We start from the raw sequence: 18898 nt of genomic DNA, 5'->3' as shown, positions 1-18898 counted from the left end.
GAAATTGGTCAAAAGCCACATTGTTGGAAAACAAATGCAGAATGCAAACATATTTTAAAGGTCGCATTGTTTTCACCGAGAATGATGTTGAGAAGGGGTGATGATCTCACCAGCAGGTAAGACAGTCGGGGTTTATTGATACCAAGGCAGGGCAGTTAGAAAAGCAAATCAATGAGAAAAAATATATCCATGCTCATTTTTTGAGTTTCATAGTAGACTTTTCAAGCACAAGACAAGGATATCATATGGAGAGAAAAGGCTTTTTGAATCATGAGAGCCTCAGTCTTTTGAGTTATGAGACTCTGACCTAAAGAGAGGCAGAGAGGACACTGTCAGATCAGGGTTTTCTCTTGGCCCACCCTGATTGGAAGCTCTCAGCCCTGTCATGTCCCACCTTCCATTTTTTTCGCCAGACCAAGCCCCCAGAGGATGTGGGGCAGTAGGAGCCCTCCTGGGACCCCAAGTTGGTATATACTGGTTCATGGCTTCTTAGCAAGGGCCCTGAGAATTGACAAGAGTCCAGTAATCCCCTCCACCGTGGCTCTGGAGAGTGGACATGGTTGCTGTGGTGCTGGGCAAATGCTCTGAGCCAGTCCCGCAGTGCTCCTGGGGGATTCGGGAAGTAGTCAAACGCTTTTCCAAGGGGTGTGATAGGACCTTGAGGGCTGAGCAATCTGGAAGGCCTCTTAGACAGGATGAGACATGCCACAAGCTCCAGCTGCTCTGCACCCATTTGGGGAGGGGGACTGCTTAGTAGATGCTAACTCGCCCGAAGATCAGGTGCCTCTCGCTGATGCTGAGATACTAGATCAGCCCTCTGGAATTTAGATACTATCCCAGGTACACATGTGTGTGTGCACAGTGGGAGGCAACACCAAATTAATGGAGTTTACCCTAAATTGGCAAGATTAAAGTTTTCTAGCTTTCTACTGTCAGATGGATTGAGACCTTGAGATAGAAACTAAGTCAATAAAGAGTTACATTTATTTGCACATTAAACATGTGGATTTACTCTTTATTTCTATTTTGCTCATTTACTTCCAAAGGGTCAATTAATTCATTTTACAAATACAGACTTCCAGTGTAAGGAGAAAGAATCATTCTTTTAAAAATAAAGCAGGAAATTAAAATAGAATTTACAAACTTATAAACCATGTGGAAAAGTCTCATCTGTTTCCAAATCATTAACTATTCATTTTCATACTGGTGACTTCCAAGTCTTATTGTCAGCCTGCTCTTTCCTCCACATCTCCACTGGAGCATTTCCAACCTCCTGCCACCAAATTCAACACGTGCAGGGAGAAGAGGGCTGGACCGGGCCACAGAAATCTCTGTTCTAATCCCCACACCAGTACTTAGTGGGAACCTAATAAGTTAAGTGAATGAATGAATGCATGAATATTTAGGTTGCTTTTTCAAGAAATCAACAAAGTGATCTGTCCACAAGCAATTTTATTTGGTTCTTGAAACTTAGAGTGCTTTTCTATCCCTTTGTAAAGAGAATAGGGGTACACTCGCTGCTCTGTGGGGTTCTGAAAGGGAGCGTGCCCAAAGCTCTTTGCTATTAACCAACAATCAGGCAGGGAAAGGAAAGTTTCTGGCCATGAAAATTCTCTGTGAAGACTAATAGCTCTCAACAAAGGAGAAGATGGTGTTCTACAGAGCATGAACGTGAACAGGGCTGCGGTCTCTTTCAGACGATTCCAGACAGAACTCAGACCCTCATTCTCCAGGCCCACCTGCCCTCCAGTGGGGCAGAGGGTGAGCGGAAATGCGTTTGCTGGTTTTGCCTTGCTGGGGAGAGCACAGTCTCTTAACCACGCTGGTGGAGGATGGCCTCTAACGTTTTATCCCTGACGCTCTTCAGGAACCTCAGCACTGAAGTTCCACCCGTGCCCCTCTGTTCTGAGGCCTGGGGGGGCCCTGGGAGATGGCTTGGTCTCCTGCTCTTTGCTTTGGCTGCAGCTGTGATGAGGTATTTGGCCACTATGGTGATGTGATAGCTGCGCAGCTCTGCCAGCACCTCCGTACACTGGTTATAGGCTGTCAGAAGTTGGCTATTTCCAGAGGACAGGACATAGTCCCTCAGGGGAGGAGCTGAGCGGATTTCTTCTATGAAGGCCTTATGGGAAGGAGGCATGTAGTCCCTCATGCTGTGTAGAAAATCAGCTGAAAGAAACAATCCAGAACAATGTCATGGCTCCACATGGAAAGATAAGAGAGCCTGCCTGCGTTTCCAGATAGCAATGCAGCAAAAACTGTTGCTATCCAACCTACTGTCCTAACAGTCCAAGCTACTTTGCTAGCTCTTTTGCTTGTAAACTCCAAATACTCAAATGCACATTCTTGACAGTTGATAGGAGATGGGAAGGGGAAAAGAAGCAAGCACACCTCACTTGAGCTGCAACTAGATCTATCAGTCAGTGTATAAATATATATCACATATCAAATGTGGACAAAGTATCTTGCTAGCCACCATGAGGGATATCCACAAAGGTAAGGCTTATAAGCCTTTAAACTGATTAGCTAAATACTCTGCTGAATTTTGTTTCCTGAGTGCTTTGTTTTGGAGGGAGTGCTAAGAAGAAGAAAGTTATAAAGTTTATAAGGGCAAAAAGATAAAGAATGAGCAACAAGTTCAGTAATAGCTTCTTGAAGTCAAGTTGTTTAAAAATCAAATCAGTAGATATTTATAGGAAATATAGATAGATAGATCATTTGTAGAAAATCTTTTCTGTATTTAACATTATGCGTGGTAAGTCAACTACCAACATCAAAAATCCATGAACGATTATCATAGTTCTAGAGAATGGGGACTTTTGTGGATGAGACGACCCTATGACACCAAGTTGTAGTCATTTTTTTCCTACTCAAAAACTCTGCACTATGAAGTGCCTTTTTGCAGCTGTTGAACATTTGGCTTGATGCTGGCAGGTAAGGAAATGAGCAATTTCAAGCTTCTAAAATGGTAGACCCCTCTTCTGGTCTCAATAGACTTGGCTTGAGGTTGCACCACTTTTATGGGGAAGGGCTTTAGTGGAGGAGCTCAGACTCATCACCAGCTACACCCAGAATTATCAACATAATGCCATTGCCTTCAACACTGTATCTCTCCCTCATTTTAGAGAAAGGAGCTACTGCCAAACAAAATTACAGTGACCAGTTGGAAATAGAGCAATGTTTTAAAATTTGGAAATGAAACCAAATATCCTGCTGAGATCCGATATTAATTGACTTGACTCAATAACATGGCAGACACACAGTTTCCTGGTAGACTTGGAGAAGTACAAATTTCATGACATTTTAATTTATACTTGGTTTTATCAATTGGTAAAAACACCTCTGTGCTTTCTCCTTATTAAGGAAAAACAAGGAAAAGAAAAATGTCTGACTTACCACTTTCCTCGCTATGACGAATGCCTAAGAACTCATCAAAGGCATGAAGCACTGTGCTCTGAGCTGCGCTCCCTCCAGAGTATTTCAGGGGCTTTTTGGAGACTCCTTCGTATGTCAACCCTGCAGGCATTGCTGGGTTATCTTTCCATCTAAACAAGATTAAAAGTCAGAGAGAAGGAGGGGCTGCTAGGAGTTAAGAGCATATTTTCTGATATGGAAACAGAGACGGAGCAAGAAAGCAAACATGATTTCAGTGGTAGTTTTAGGGCAAGAGACTGGGTATCTTTGTAGGATGTGTACTTAAGCATCATTTTGATCCCAACTTCATAAGAGGCCACAGAAAGCAGCCCTTCTCTTTCCTTATTTAATGGATTTTTTCACAGAAGTAAAGGATGTTTAGAGAGGAATCCTTGGCATTGGTCCCATGACATATTCCTTAGAAAAATTCAGTTATAAAGAAGACATCAGTGCTGATCAACAGGAACAAATTAGGGGTTCTAGAACTATCTTCACTCCCTCTGCTAATCTCAACCTTGATGACCTGATGCCTGCAACTCCACAAGTAGAGATTCGAAAACACACACACATAAACACATGCATATACACACACAAACACACACACTCACATCTTTACCCTTCCCTGAAACAGTTATAACTATAACAGTTGTCACATTAAGCTATCAGTTCTAAATACTACCTGACTTCATGTGAATGCCTTTATCAAACACTTTGTTGACAGGTATTGAAAACAAGGGTAGCAACAAAGAGAACATAATACAACCCTGCAAGTTACCAGAGGCCAAAGTCAAGGACGTGTAGAAGCACTGGAATTGAGGCTCTTAGTGATGCTCAGATCAAGTGGGTTTTCTTCCCCTCTCCTCCCCTCTCCTCTCCTCTCCGCTCCTCTTATTTCCTCTCCTCTCTTCTTTCCTCTCCTCTTCTGTCTCCCTGATTCCATTTCTTCATCTTTTTGTCTCTGAGTCCCCATCCTTCTACCTCCAACTATTCTCATTTCCCGTCTGGTTTTTGATAGAGTCCTGAACCACCCCAGAGTGTACGTGGGTGACTCCACAATGAGACAAAAACAACAGCACCAAGAACACATGACATCTGCACTTTGCAGTTTATAAAGCACTTTCATATTCAATTTCTCATTTGACCTCTTTGGAGTAGATCAAGGCAGATATTTTTAAACCCATTTTACGGATAAAGAAACAAAGAACTCAAAGCAGTTAAGGCTCCAGGGCCACACTGTTAGAGAATGGGGAAACCTCAGCTTGAATCCCAAACTTGTAATTTTCTATTTTCATTTTCCCAAGACCCGTACATATGGGTTGCTACTTTTACTAAGGAATAAAATCTTTTTCTCTTATTGCCAGGAACAAGCTCCGTCCCTGTTGTTGACGGTTTAAATAACAGGCTGATGTCGATGTCTCACCTTCTTCCTGCAACTCTGACTTTGCCCAAGAGAAGGGAAACACGCACATCAGACATGTACAAAAGCAGTAGACAGACTGCTAAGCTTGCTGTTCAGGACCTTTTCAAATACTCCCCTGAGGTAGGAAACTCTATAAGACCTGGGTTGGTTTTTTGGGGGCCATTTTGGGTTGGCTGTTCTGTGGTTTTCACTGGGTGACCATCAGAGTGGCCTTTGCAGCTGGAGCAATATCACTCTAGAAAGAGATGAGGCACAGGAAGTGGGGGATACAAGTCAGGGAGCAAAGGAACGATTCTGATGGTAAGATCACCACGTGCTGTAACTGTTAGGACAGAAGGGCCTCTTTTAGGCAGATACGGAATTTAACCCCAGCTTTGATATTTAGCAGCTGTGAGCCTTGGCTTAGTTAATTAACTTCTCTGAGCCTCAGTTTCCTCATCCGAGTAATATTAGTATATACCCTGTTGGGTTGTTGTGAGAACTAATTAAAATAATACCTGCTCAGTGCCCGGAACATATTAAGCACTCAATAAATAATAGCCATTTGGTCACATTATTCAGAGTGAGTTGGAATCCCTGCTCCTCCCCTTGTATTATTTTGTAACTTTGTACAAGCCCTTCTGAGTCTTAGTTCTCTTAATTTGTATCTACTTCCTAAAGCTGCTGGAAGAATTAAATGGGTTCCAGAGAGGTTTTGAGACTTGTCAGAGTTCAGGACACTGTCCAATAAAATTTCTAAACAACATTTTGTGGGGAAGAAATATTGAAGATGTGACCGCTACTGTGTGGTAAGTGGACCAAATACAATGGCCACGCTTGTTCAGATTTTCCTCCATAATCCTGTTGATGGTTTTACAGAGTCATTTCAGTCTCCTTCACTAGTCCTTCCCATCATGACCACTTCTCAGCGCTGGACTCTCTCGGGCTCAGTCCTTGGGCTTCTCACTTTCCCAAGCAATCTTGTCCAGCCTCACAGATTTTAAAACCAACTATATTAGGACTATTTACACATTTGTACCTATACATGGACCTCTCCCCTATATTCCAGACTCATATATTCGACTGCTTACTAGATATCTCCACAGCAGTGAATATGCCCCAAACGGACCTCTCCATTTGCCAAGGCTGTTTCTTCTACAGTCTTCCCCACTGGAGAAAATGGCAGCCCCGTTCTTTCAGTGGATTGGGCCAAAAACCTCCAAGTCGTCTTTGATCTCTTTCTCTTCCATCTGCGTGTAGTCCAGTAGGACTCCAGTAGGAGGGCCCGTCAACTCTACCTTCAGTCTATACCCAGAACTGACCATTTCTCAATACCTCTACTGCCACCACCCCAGTCCAGGCCAGCACCCTGGATTGTAGTGATAGCTTCTTAAGTACTTTCCTTGCCTCCCTTCTTGTCCTCAAATAATCTACTTTCCACTTAGAAGATAGAGTGCTTATTTGACAGCGCGTGTCACGGTTCTTCTCAAAGCTTGCCAGTGTCACCCTTCTCACTCAGAAAAGAAGCCAGGTCCCACAGGGTCTGGCCTCCTGTTCTCATCCCCATGCCTCCCCATGCGAGCACTGCCGGCCTCCTTGCAGCTCTTCCTCCACGACAACCGTGCTCCTGCCTCAGGCTCATTGTCATGTCTGTTCCTTTTGCTTGGAACAGGTATCTGGGTGGCTCACTCCTCACTTCCTTCAGGGATCTGCTTAAACATCACTTAGACGTGCATTCCCAGATCACAATAAATAAATAAGACACTTCGGCCACCACCCATAACACTTTATAATGCCCTGTGTCCTACTTCACGTTTCCCCATATCACTTATTGCTGTAACATACATTGTATAATTTACTGTTAATGCCGTGGAGTCGATTCAGACTCCCAGCAACCCTGTGCACAGCAGAGTGGAGCCCTGCCTGGTCTTTTTGTGCCATCCTCTCACCATATGGTGCTGTATCAGACAACGCTCACTGCTATTCACAGGGTTTTCATGGCCATATTTTTTCAGAAGTGAGTGGCCAGGTCCTTCTTCCTAGTCTGTCTGAGTCTGGAAGCTCTGCTGAAAACTGTCCACCATGGGTGACCCTGTTGGTATTTGAAATCCCAGTGGCATAGCCTTCAGCATCTCAGCAACACGCAGCTGCCAGAGGATGACAACCAACAGACAAGTGGTATGCTTCCCTGACCGGGAAATGAACCCGGGCTACAGTGGTGAAAGTCTGAAACCTTAACCACTAGACCACCAGGGCTGGCATTGTATAATACTTGCCTTTATTATATTAATTTATTCTTTATCTGTCTCCCATCATTAAAATGTAAGCTTCACAGGATCAAAGTTGCTGTTTTGTTTCACTGCTCCATTCTCAGCACCTAGAACTGTGCCTGGCATATGGTCCGCACTCACTAAATGTTTGCTGAATGAATGAATGAAAAAATACCATTCTATAATTATGTATTATATATCTAGAATATGTAGATCCAAGTGTATTTCTTGAAAGGACCTGGCCAGCTTAAAAGAGCCATCAGATGCTCAAATGGCCAAGAGACATCAATCAATCTCCTTTTCATGCCCCGACCTGAAGAGGCCGTGCTGAAGCCACATAGAAGATGATAGAGAAACACCAGCATGAAAGTCAAAAAAAGATAAAAGAAGGGCATCTACTTTCAAAACCCATATTCTCCACCCAGAAAGAGACGTCTGAGGAAGGGAAATCAGGTTTTTCTCAACAGCGCAAGGATTGCTCCCTTGCATTCTCAGGCCCAAACTGCTATTTGTGAAGGAACGGAATTATTTCCTTTCAAATCTCTGTGGGCAAGGTTATTTTTAGCCTTTCTTGTAGTATATTTCTAGCAAACCCAAGAAAAGGGGAAGTTTAAACAGAAAAAAAAGAAATGAGGTGATATTTTTTTCCCCAGGGGCTGTTAACTTCCCTGAGAAATTTAATGTGAGTAAAAAATAAAGAGAACATGTTTCATCTACAGATGAAATCTCTCAACTCTCCTAGATAAAAATGTTTTTTAAAAGTAAGTAAACAAAAATAATAAATCAAAAATAGGACAAATCAAGAACACAACAGCAGATTCAGATTTTTCAAGACAACTCTATTGGGAATTCTCAACAATCCAGATGTTTTTGTCCATCAACACTTGTCAATATATTTCAGATTTGATACCGGTCACTTAGTTTAGCTACATGAGAAATATTTCTGAAGGTCAGAAACAGAGGGGAGGCATTTATGTAGATCACAGATAAAAACGTGTCACTGACCCAGAACTTATTTTAATGAACACAAACTCACCCTCTGGTGCTCATCTAATCATGACAGGCAGAATTCTAAAGATATTCCCCCAAGATTTCCATTCTAATTCCCCGAATTGTTAAGATTATGAGATATCATGCCTGCCAATATAATATATTATATGGCAAGGCAAAAGGGACTTTGTAGATTAATGAATGTTAACTAATCAGTTGACTTTAATATGGGGAGTTATCTTGTATTATCTAGGAAAGCTGAATCTAATTAGGTAAGGCCTTAAAAGCAAAGAGTTTCCTCTGGCTACTGGCAGAAGGAGAAATCAGAGAGATCTCAAGTACTAGAAGGATTGGAAGAGCCATTGCTGAGTTGAAGAAGATCATGTGACAAAGAATGTCGAGGCCTCTAGAAGCTGATAGCAAATCCTGTCTCACAGTCAGTAAGGAAGCAGAGACCTCAGTTCCAAAATTACTAAGAGTTTGGAAGCAAATTCTTCCCTAGATCCTCTAGATAAATTCCCAGCACAGCAGATCCCTGAATTTGGCCTTTTGAGACCCTAAGCAGAGAATCAAGCTAAGCTTGCCTGGTCTTCTGACCTACATAAATGTGAGATCATAAATGTGTGCTGTTTTAAGTTGCTAAATTTGTGGTAATTTGTTCTGCAACAATGGAAAATGAATACAAACTTAAAGAGCAAAGTGAAGCACAAAGAGATTTTCCAGAACTAGGCACTTCCTAAATCCAAGTCTACTTAAAACGTTTGAAAAATGACCCTTTTTCTTCTTGTCTATTCCCACTAAAGCATATCTGCATGTTTTACTTAATATTCATTGCTAGATTCTCTATTCTACAATCAGATCTTTGTCTTGACCCTGGCTACATGCAAAAAACACAGAGAACAAGAAGAGTCCTACAGGACAGATCTTCTCTTTGGGGAGGGTTTCAGGGGTGAAGACGTACAGGGGAAAGTTTAAATTCTGAGATACACTCCCAATTCCATTTCTGTATCCTTCCTTTTTCCTTCTCTTTTCCTCATAAACCAGGTACCCATTACTCTCAAGTTATTCTCTAGAAACCTTCTTGCTTCCACTCTCTACCCCCTACAATGAGGAATCACCACCCAGGCTGCCTGCCCTTAGACTGTCACACTCCACACCTACCCAGTCTAGAGAAAATACTTAGGACATGTTGCCATTCCCTTCTTGCACCAATGGAATATATCATTAAATCTATTGATAAGTCAATAAATCTATTGATTTTGGTACTTGGCATGTCTCTTGCTACATCCAGGGACAGCTTCTGATCCTTCTATCTATAGCATCTCCTAGTTATCATGATGGCATGCTAGATGATATCTACTTCACATTTTTCACCTCATCCATCCACTATCGCCACCTTTCACTTTTCACCATTAAAAAAAAAAAAAATTTTTTTTTCTCTTAGTTAATGTGAATAGGAAAGCAATCTCATTAAAACCTGTCAAGGCATGACTAATGTATTTAACATAAGAAATGCATCTAAGAGTAGAATTCTGTATCTGGAGAAATTACAGGCCATGTGACAAAAGAGGAGTACACATGAAAACATGGCTTGAGGAAGCTCTTCCAGGAATGTTAGAAGAAAGCCTTTAAGTTACTGTCTGTGCCTCCATGTGCCTTGATGACAAGGGGAGAGAATACATATAAATGACAGAGCTTTGTGGGTGGCATACTGGGCTTTTTACTCCTTTTTGTCATCTCCCTTTGTGTCATTAAGATGAATACACATGAATGTAAAATGAAGGCCCAAGGACAACTACTCAGATAGCCCACCGTCAGTGCCCAGTGCCGTTTGTTGTGCAGACCGCACCCCACTTCTTTTCTCCAAGTGTGGATCCAGTGATTACTTTGCTAGTAAGGGTTACTTGGTCTGTGTTTTACCCTAGAATATGCTGTCTGTTTCTCCTCTCATAAATTTGGAAAACGCTACAGAGGCCTCATGCAGGAAAACAGTTGAACTGTACTTACCCATAGAGAAAGACCCGGATGACTGTATAAAATACGTCTGGATCTACGTGATCTGGAAGGGCAATCACAACGTGAACTTGACTACAGGTGAAAAGGAGCAGTTGGAGACACGAGCACGGGCCCTGCTGCCCGCCCCGGGTGCCGCTCCCTCTGATCTGCACAGGAACCTGGAGGAAGGCAGCAGGAGGGAATGGAAGGTTCTCTTCCGCAGTCCCCCTCGCTGGTGCTGACACAACTTTTAAACTGCTCCAAATGCTGCTCTTTTCTGTTTGCGGTACTTCCTTTTTCTGTACGTAATAACCACAACGAAAAGAGAGATCAAGGCCATCTTTAAAGAATTAATATTTTAAACAGACCTGATGTCTGAGAGAATGTGGGAAGTGGAAAGGAGAAAAGCTGAGAGGAAGAATCCCCTCTCTCAAGGCTTTCATAAGAGAGGAGAACTGAAGCTGTCCACACTCGAGAGAAGTTCTGTGTAGTCAAAAGGACAGAGGGGTGTAGAGGGACGGTCACACCTGGCAGACACAGGTTCCTTCAGCTCCGTGTTGAGCCGCGGTCATCAATCTGTGCAGCTATTTCTGAATCTAAGCCAATGCTTGGGGATAATGGATTCCACTAGTTTATTAACCTGTATATAAGGAAGCAGGGCCTTGCATGTGTACATGTCTTTCCATCAACTTTTGAAGGTTGTTCTCTCTTCTTCACATAATGGGGCCGCTCTGTGACCTGGCATGTTTCTCTTAACAAGATTCCTGTCTATGTCTCTTTGTTTCTGAGAGAAAAAGAAATATCTTTTTTATGAGACCTAAATAATGACATCGCTATACCATCAATTTCCCTTTTCTACAATCACCTTAGTCTCTGGTCTTCCATCTGTTCTCTCTCTGAAGCCACATGGGCTGGGATAATTCATGTCTTCCTTTGGTCTCAGGGTTTCCCAGTGCTCCTGAGTGGTGTCACATTCTCTTTGCTCTTCTGTGACAATGCCCCATGTGTTGGGCTTTTTTCTGGGACCCAATTTCTGGGTCTTTCCCATTTGGTGCTCTGTTCTCATAAAAATGCTAAATATAACATATAAATTTTTGCTGAAGCAGTAATGACTGGCAGTAATCTAATATTTTACCCAACTTACCATATTTAAGGAGGAAAAATCACATGATTATTTCAATAGATGTAAACTAATTTTGACATTAAGAAATTTCAATAGATATAAAAAAAATCCATTCATGATTAAAACAAACAAAACACTTTAGCTAATTAGGAACAGGAGGGAACATCCTTGAATGGATAAAAGGAATCCACAGGGGCCGGCCTGGTGGCACAGCGCTTAAGTACATGCACTCCTCTTCGGCTGCCCAGGGTTTCCAGGTTCGGATACCAGGCGTGCACTGACACACCGCTTGTCAAGCCATGCTGTGGTGGCGTCTCTTATGTAGAGGAAGATAGGCACGGATGTTAGCCCAGGGCCAATCTTCGTCAGCAAAAAAGAGGAGGATTGGCATTGGATGTTAGCTCACGGCTGATCTTCCTCACACACACACACAAAAAAGATAAAAGGAATCCACAGAAAGCCTACAGTACTATTATAAGTAATGTTGAAATATTTAAAATACATCTTTTGAAATATGGAACAAAACAAGGATCAGCACTTCCATTCAACACTGTGTTAAGAGTCCTACCCAGAAGGAAGACAAAAAATTTAAAAAGAAATAAAAGTTATAAGTATTATAAATGAAAAAACAAAACAATATTATTCTCAAATGATATGATTTCTACATAGAGAACTCAGATAACCTGCAGATAATCATTGGAATTAATGAGTGTTTATCAAGCTGCTAGATTCAAAGTTAATATCAAATATAAATTTCATTCTGTAAACCAGCAACAAACAGATAGGAGTTAGTTAAATCAAAAGATACCATATTCACTAGAAACAAAAATATAAAGTAACTATGAATAAAGCAGAAGATATCCAAGTCTCTTATCTTGACAGAAATTTTTAAAAATTAAAGAAAAACTTGTCCATGTTCATAGACAAGAAAACTCAGTATCAATATGTAAGAAAAGAAATATATCTAAAGAAGAGTTTTCCATCTGGATAAATTTCAGGCCCTGTGACAGAATAAGACTATCCAGCAACATGAAGACATGATTTGGGGTAGCTTATCTAGGAACCTTAGTTAATGCTTTTATGCTATTCTCTACGTCTCCACCTGCCTTGATCATAAGACAGAAAGACTCGGTATAATATCAAAATCATATAATTTTTCTCCAAATTAATATACAGATTTAATGCAATTTGAGCAAAATTCCTAACAGAGATTTTTTAAGTGGAATTTGACAAGCTGATTCTAACCATTTATACAAAAGGCAAGAGTCAAAGAGAGGGCAGGCACCCCTGGAGAAGAGCAAGATGAGGGGGTTCTCTATCTGAAAACGAGAAGTACTATGAAGCTATAGTTCTTCAGACGGATGGTGCTGGTGGAGGGAAAGACAGACAGACTATGAAACAGAATAGACAGCCTGGAAATAATTCCAGTCATTTAAGAAAATCTGATGTAAGATTGTGTTCATATTACAGATTAGTAATTATTCACAGAAGGAAAATCGAATTTATTCCCTATGTCATACTATATAGAGATAATAATTATATATGAATTAAGGAACAAAATGTGAAAGACAAAAAAACAGTTTCAGAAGAGAATGCAGGAAAATATATTTATGAACTATGAAACAATATCTTATGCACGACCTCTTAAAACATAGACTTTTACAAAAGAAATGACAATACTTTGACGATATTTAAATTAAGAACTGCTGCTTTCAAAAAGCATAATAAGACAAATCACAACATTCGCAACACATATAACTAACTAAAATCAGCCTCCCGAGTGCACAAAAACCTTATAAAAATCATAGTAAATAAAACTTAGTAAATAAAAGATAAAAGACCATTAGAAAAAAAAAGAAGGACATTCATTTCACAAAAGAGGGACATGAGAAGTGAGCACGCACGAGCTCGCGCGCGTGCACACACACACAGAAGATAGTGAACTAATTAGAAATCAGGGAAATGCAGGAGTGATGTCATTGTCATGGCAGAATAAGAGTTTTCTGTTATCTTCCCTCCAAAGAACACTGATTTAGACAATCACCCATGGGCAAGGGAGCCTTTGTGGAAGCCCAGGAGTCCAGTGGAGAGTTCCAGCATACCATTGGAGCAAAAACATCCAAGACTGGCTGTGGTGAAGAGGGTAAGATGAACACCTCACTTTACCCACGTCACGCCTCCCCCAAGGTGGCACAGCTTAGTGCCAAGAGACCTTCTCCACCTGTGATTTCTCCCACAGGGAAAGTGAGGGCATGAGAGTGAGTGCCAGGCTTCCCCTGCTGCACGGAGTGCTGCCAAAGAGACCCACTTCTTTCTCACCCCATCCGGAATCCTGAGGTGTGCTGCATGACTTGGGGACCAGGAGGGGGGGAGCGGCTGGGAGAGTCAGACAGTGCTCTTGGAGGGCATTGTAGGGATGCGGATCCTACTAACCACCTCACAGACTCCAGCAAGAAACCCACCCTGGAGCCACTGGGATGCCTCACCTGCAGATCCCCCCAACTGGACCATGGGCACCCCTAGTGCTCAGGTGCCTCACCCGCACATCCACATGCCCACACCCCACTCTGTGGCCAGCTCCTTGTGCACACTCCTGATGACAGCAAGACTGAGTCTTTGCAGATGGTTAGTGAGCTTGTTCAGCAGCTGGCTGACTCTGCGGGACTGGGGGAGGCACACATACTTGAGCATGCAGTGCTGCCTTAGGGAGAGCACATGGGAGAATGTCAGCACTGAGCCTGGTCTTGCAGGGGGAAACCAAGTGAGAATTCTGCCACAAGGGGGAGCGAGAAGTGTGGAGCAGGCAGGCCCATAGAAGGTCTGAGAAAGCCTCAGAAGCCCTACCAGCGCTGATGGAAGGTACTTCTCTCCTGAAACCAGTCAGTAAAGACTGGAGGAGGTGAGTGCCTCTTCAAATGTGAAGACAGCAATGCAGACTTCAAGGAACAGGATCTATCAAGGAAACTTGACACCATCAAAGTAACAAAACAATTTTCCAGTAACTGACCCTAAAGAAATGCAGATCTGTGATTTGCCTAATAAAGAATTCAAAATCTCTTTTAAGCTCAGTGAACTACAAAAAAAAAAAAAAAAAAAAAAAACCCACAGAAAGACAATTCAATGAAATCAAGAAAACAACACACACATCAATAGGAGAAAATATTTGCAAACCTTATATCAGATAAGGGGTTAATATCCAAAATATATAAGGAGCTTATACAACTCAATAGCAAAAACCCAAATATTCTGATTAAAAAGTAGGCAAAGGACTAAATAGATATTTTTCCAAAGAAGATACACAAATGGGCTACAAGTACACGAAAAGATGCTCAACATCACTATCATCAGGGAAATGCAAATCAAAACTACAATGAGATATCACCTCACACCTATTAGAACGGCTGTCATCAAAAAGACAAGCGATAACAAGTGCTGGTGAGGATGTGGAAAAATAAGAACCCTTGCGCACTGTTGGTGGGAACGCAAATTGATACAGCCACTATGGAAAACAGTATGGAGGTTCCTCGAAAAATTAAAAACAGAACTACCATATGATCCAGCAATTCCACTTCCGGGTATATATCTGATGGAAATGAAATCACTATTTCGAAGAGATATCTGCACGCTGCATTCATTGCAGCATTATTCACAATAACCAAGATATGAAAACAACCTAAGTGTCCATCGATAGATAAATGGTTAAATAAAATGTCGTATATGTGTGTGTGTTCGTGTGTGTGTATACACACACACACACAAATGGAATAATGGAACATTACTCAGCCATAAAAAAGAAGGAAATCCTGCCATTTGCAACAACACAAATGAACTTTGAGGGCATTATACTAAGTGAGATAAGTCAGAGAGAGAAAGACAAATACTGTTATCTCACTTATATGTGTAACCTAAAAAAATTTTTAAAAGCCAAACTCATAAAACCAGTAGATTGGTGGTTGCCAGAGGCTGGGTGGTCGGGAAAATGTTGGTCAAAGGATACAAACTTCCAGTTATAAGAAGAAAAGGTCTGAGGACATAACGTACAGCCTTGTGATTATAGTTAACAATACTGTATTGTATATTTGAAAGTTGCTACGAGGGTATATCTTAAATGTTCTCACCATTACAAAAACAAAAACAAGATAATTACGTGAGGTGAAGGATGTGTTAACTAACTTTATTGCGGTAATCATTTCTCAAGATATACATGTATCAATCATCAAGTTGCACACCTTAAACTTACACAATGTTATGTCAATTATATGTCAATAAGGCTGCAGGAAAAAAAGCTTTACAGTGTAAAAAAAGAGAGCATACCAGATTGGCACACAATCAATCAATCAATCAATAACTGAATGAATGAATACATGCGTAAAGCTGACAATATTAAATGTTGATGAAGTGGGCTTTCAAGTTAGTACAAACACTTGGACAACAATTTGGTGCTAGTTAGCAAAATTGCAGATGCACCTACATTCCCCACCTGAACACACCTGGAGCCATGTGCATGAATAATTACAGCAGCAGCATGGCTTGTTATAGCAAAACCAATCAAAACAAAACAAAAATAAGCAGGAGAATAAACAAATCATAGTCTATACGAAAAGATGCTATATAGCAGTGAAAATGTACTGTGTCTATATGACCAACATTGATAACCCTTAACGAAATAGGAAAGCTGCAGGAAGAAAACATACATTTAATTTTTTGTATATAAAGTTCAAAAATAAACAAACCAAAATAATATGCTGCTTAGGAACAATCCCTAAATGGTGACATTATTGAAAAGTGAAAGTGAATGGTTAATATCATAATCAGAATGATGGTAACTGGAAGAAACATTTAGGGGACTGATGTTGAAAAGAAGCACGTAGAAGGTTTCCAAGTTTTAGGTAATAGTCTATTTATTAAGTTGGAAGCTGGGTATGAGGATATTTATTTTATAATTTTTCTATATATTCAATTTATTTATTCTATATTGTATATACATTAAATATTTTATTAAAAAGATAAGAATCGGGCCGGCCCCGTGGCTTAGCTGTTAGGTGCATGTGCTCTGCTACTGGCGGCCCGGGTTCGGAGCCCGGGTGAGCACTGACGCACTGCTTCTCCGGCCATGCTGAGGCCGCGTCCCACATACAGCAACTAGAAGGATGTGCAACTGTGACATACAACTATCTACTGGGGCTTTGGGGGGAAAAAAAAAGGAGGAGGATTGGCGATAGATGTTAGCTCAGAGCCGGTCTTCCTCAGCAAAAAGAGAAGGATTAGCACGGATGTTAGCTCAGGGCTGATCTTCCTCACAAAAAAAAAAAAAAAAAGATAAGAATCTAGGGCCCTATAGTCATGTGGCTATTAATAGTCAGAGCTAGAATCCAGTCTTCTGATTCTGAATCCACTATTCTTTTCATCTCCCTGAAAGCTGATTTTGTCAAGGAGAAATTTCCAGCAAACTAGTAGGGAATATATTTTGGGGACTGACTCTGAACACTGTTCAGAGAATACCAAGTGGAGAACTTCCTCCTCCGTTATCACGGGGCTGGTAAGGGATGAGAATCACGTAAGCACTCTTGTTTCTGGATCTAATGTGTGTACATTTTGGCTCAGAAGGGTGGTTCCTAAAAGCCAGTGACATTATCCTACAGGGAACACAGCAGATCTAAGAACACACCTTTCCCTGTGCTTCCTAGTGGAGCGGGAAAATGGCACGGGGGCTGCATTCTGCCCAGAGCGCCAAGCCCTGGTCCATTTAGTGCCTGGCTAGATGTCTTTCAATGTTTCTGCTGTTGTTGTTCAGCAAAACACAAAGCATAGTGGTCAAGCATCTTCCTCTTTTAAATCCAAGTGTATCTCAAGAAAAATATAATGCCTGTTTTTGATTAGTTAACACTCATCTCATGAAGATTTTGTGTCCTAAGCATTTTTGTTTTGTTTGGACAACCTAAGGAAACTTGCTTTTTAAACTTTCCAGGGGTGGGGATTTAGGTCTTACACTGAGAAGTGACCTTTAAACAAAGCAAAACTCAGCAAATCCTTGCTTTGGGTCAGTCCTATAAAACCACAGGCCCAGAATTACTGCATCGCTTTCGCATTACATTCTTAATGTTCATTATGGTCCCACTCAGGGAAGTAACGCAGCCAATGACACCTAAGACAAAGCATTGTAGATGCATAATCGAACTAAACATCTGATGGTTGTGACAGCCAAACTGCATCTTTTTTGTGTAATTCTCACTTTTAAACCCACATATTTCCACTGGAATCTCTCACCGTCATGTTAAATGTGACATGCCTCGAAGCAAGTTCACCACCTTTTCCTGTATTCTCTATTTACTTTGAAAATCAGTCGACCAACCAAGCAGAACTTGATTCAATCCTCCAGATGAAGATCTTTGCCAGAGGCATCATGATTTCTTTTAACCAGCTTTGAAATCACACACACATCCTTGACACCTCCTTCTGCTTCTGATCATACCTAAACTCCACCAGCCCTCCGTCCTCTTCCTTGATGGCTCTTATTCATCTCTTCAGCTGCTGTCACTGCTCCAGCCCTTTCCCCTATTTTTGGGTTTGGTAGCACTGTTGGTAGGGTTTAAGCAGCTATATATGCCTGGACGAGACTAGGGCTTAAATCTGAATATAAGCAGGAGTTAACTAGGCAGAGGGTGAGTGGGGAAGAATGTTTGAAGCAGAAGGAATAGTGCATAGACAAGCCTTGAAATGGAAGAAGGATCTTTTCATGAACTGAAAGCTAGTTCAGAAAGAATCAATGAAGGGAAACATGGTGTCCAATAAAGCTACATTAAAATTAAAATAGTCTAGGGTCAGATCCTGCTGTGTCTTGCAGAAGACGTTAAGGATTTTGGCCTTATTCTTAGAATAACAGATTAACTAGTGCTGTTCAATAGAAATACAATGTGATTGACATGTAATTTTAAATTTTCTAGTAGTCAAATTTCAAAAAACAAAAAAGGCAAAATTAATATCAATAATATATTTTATTTAACCTTAAATATCCAAAATATTATCACTTCAGTATGTAATTATTCATGAGATTTTTTGGGTAATGTCTTTGAAATCCTGTGTATATACATATAGAAAAAATTTATTTTACACCTATAGTGCATTTCAATTTGGATGCTAAATTTTCAACAATTAAGTGAAACGTAGTCTTCCTAATAATAAAGCTATGTTTAACAAAAAACTGTTTTACACTGATTCAGTTTTTAAATCTCAATTTCAGTTAATTAGAATTAAATACAATTAAGAATTTAGTTTCACATTGGCCACATTTCAAGTGTTCAACAGCCACATGTGGCTAGAGGTTACCGTATTGGACCGTGCTGGGAATGAAACTGAAGAGTTTTAAGAGTAAAAATGATGCAACTTGATTTGCATTTTAAAAGTCTATTGAGGTTTCTGTGTAGAGAATGAAGCAGATGAGGTAAAGGGCAGACGAGGGACAGGATTTAGAAGACTACTGCAGAAGTCCTGGCAAGCAATGATGAGAGCCAGGTCCAGAGTAAGGGATGGTGGGAACAGAAAGGAAGAGAAGCAAATGATATTCCAGACAGAGACTTCTGTTTGTGGTAACGGAGTGTTATTTTATTTGGCCATATCCTTCCACTAAAAATAACCAAAAAGCTGTATAAAACATGAAAACTTCTTAAAGGCATCAAAGAACTGAAAATACAGCAAGGAACCCCTAAA

The 18898-nt window shown here is 40.9% G+C and overlaps 1 protein-coding gene across 1 annotated transcript in view; it reads right to left on the bottom strand.

Annotated features, from left to right (window-relative positions):
• Window positions 1-1373: 1373 nt before the first annotated feature.
• IDO2 (indoleamine 2,3-dioxygenase 2) overlaps window positions 1374-18898 on the bottom strand; it is a 54738-nt gene continuing 37213 nt past the window's right edge. The window contains exons 8-10 of the mRNA XM_058525402.1: window positions 10081-10132; window positions 3397-3545; window positions 1374-2169 (exon numbers count right to left, since the gene is read on the bottom strand). Coding sequence (XP_058381385.1) covers window positions 1814-2169; window positions 3397-3545; window positions 10081-10132 — 557 coding nt within the window. The 3' untranslated portion in view covers window positions 1374-1813. The remainder of the gene's footprint in view (window positions 2170-3396; window positions 3546-10080; window positions 10133-18898) is intronic.

This window comes from Diceros bicornis, chromosome 29 (genome assembly GCF_020826845.1).
Source record: "Diceros bicornis minor isolate mBicDic1 chromosome 29, mDicBic1.mat.cur, whole genome shotgun sequence".
Taxonomy (NCBI): Eukaryota; Metazoa; Chordata; class Mammalia; order Perissodactyla; family Rhinocerotidae; genus Diceros; species Diceros bicornis.
Note: the sequence above shows the minus strand (reverse complement) of the source record. Positions and strands in the feature narration are given on the sequence as shown.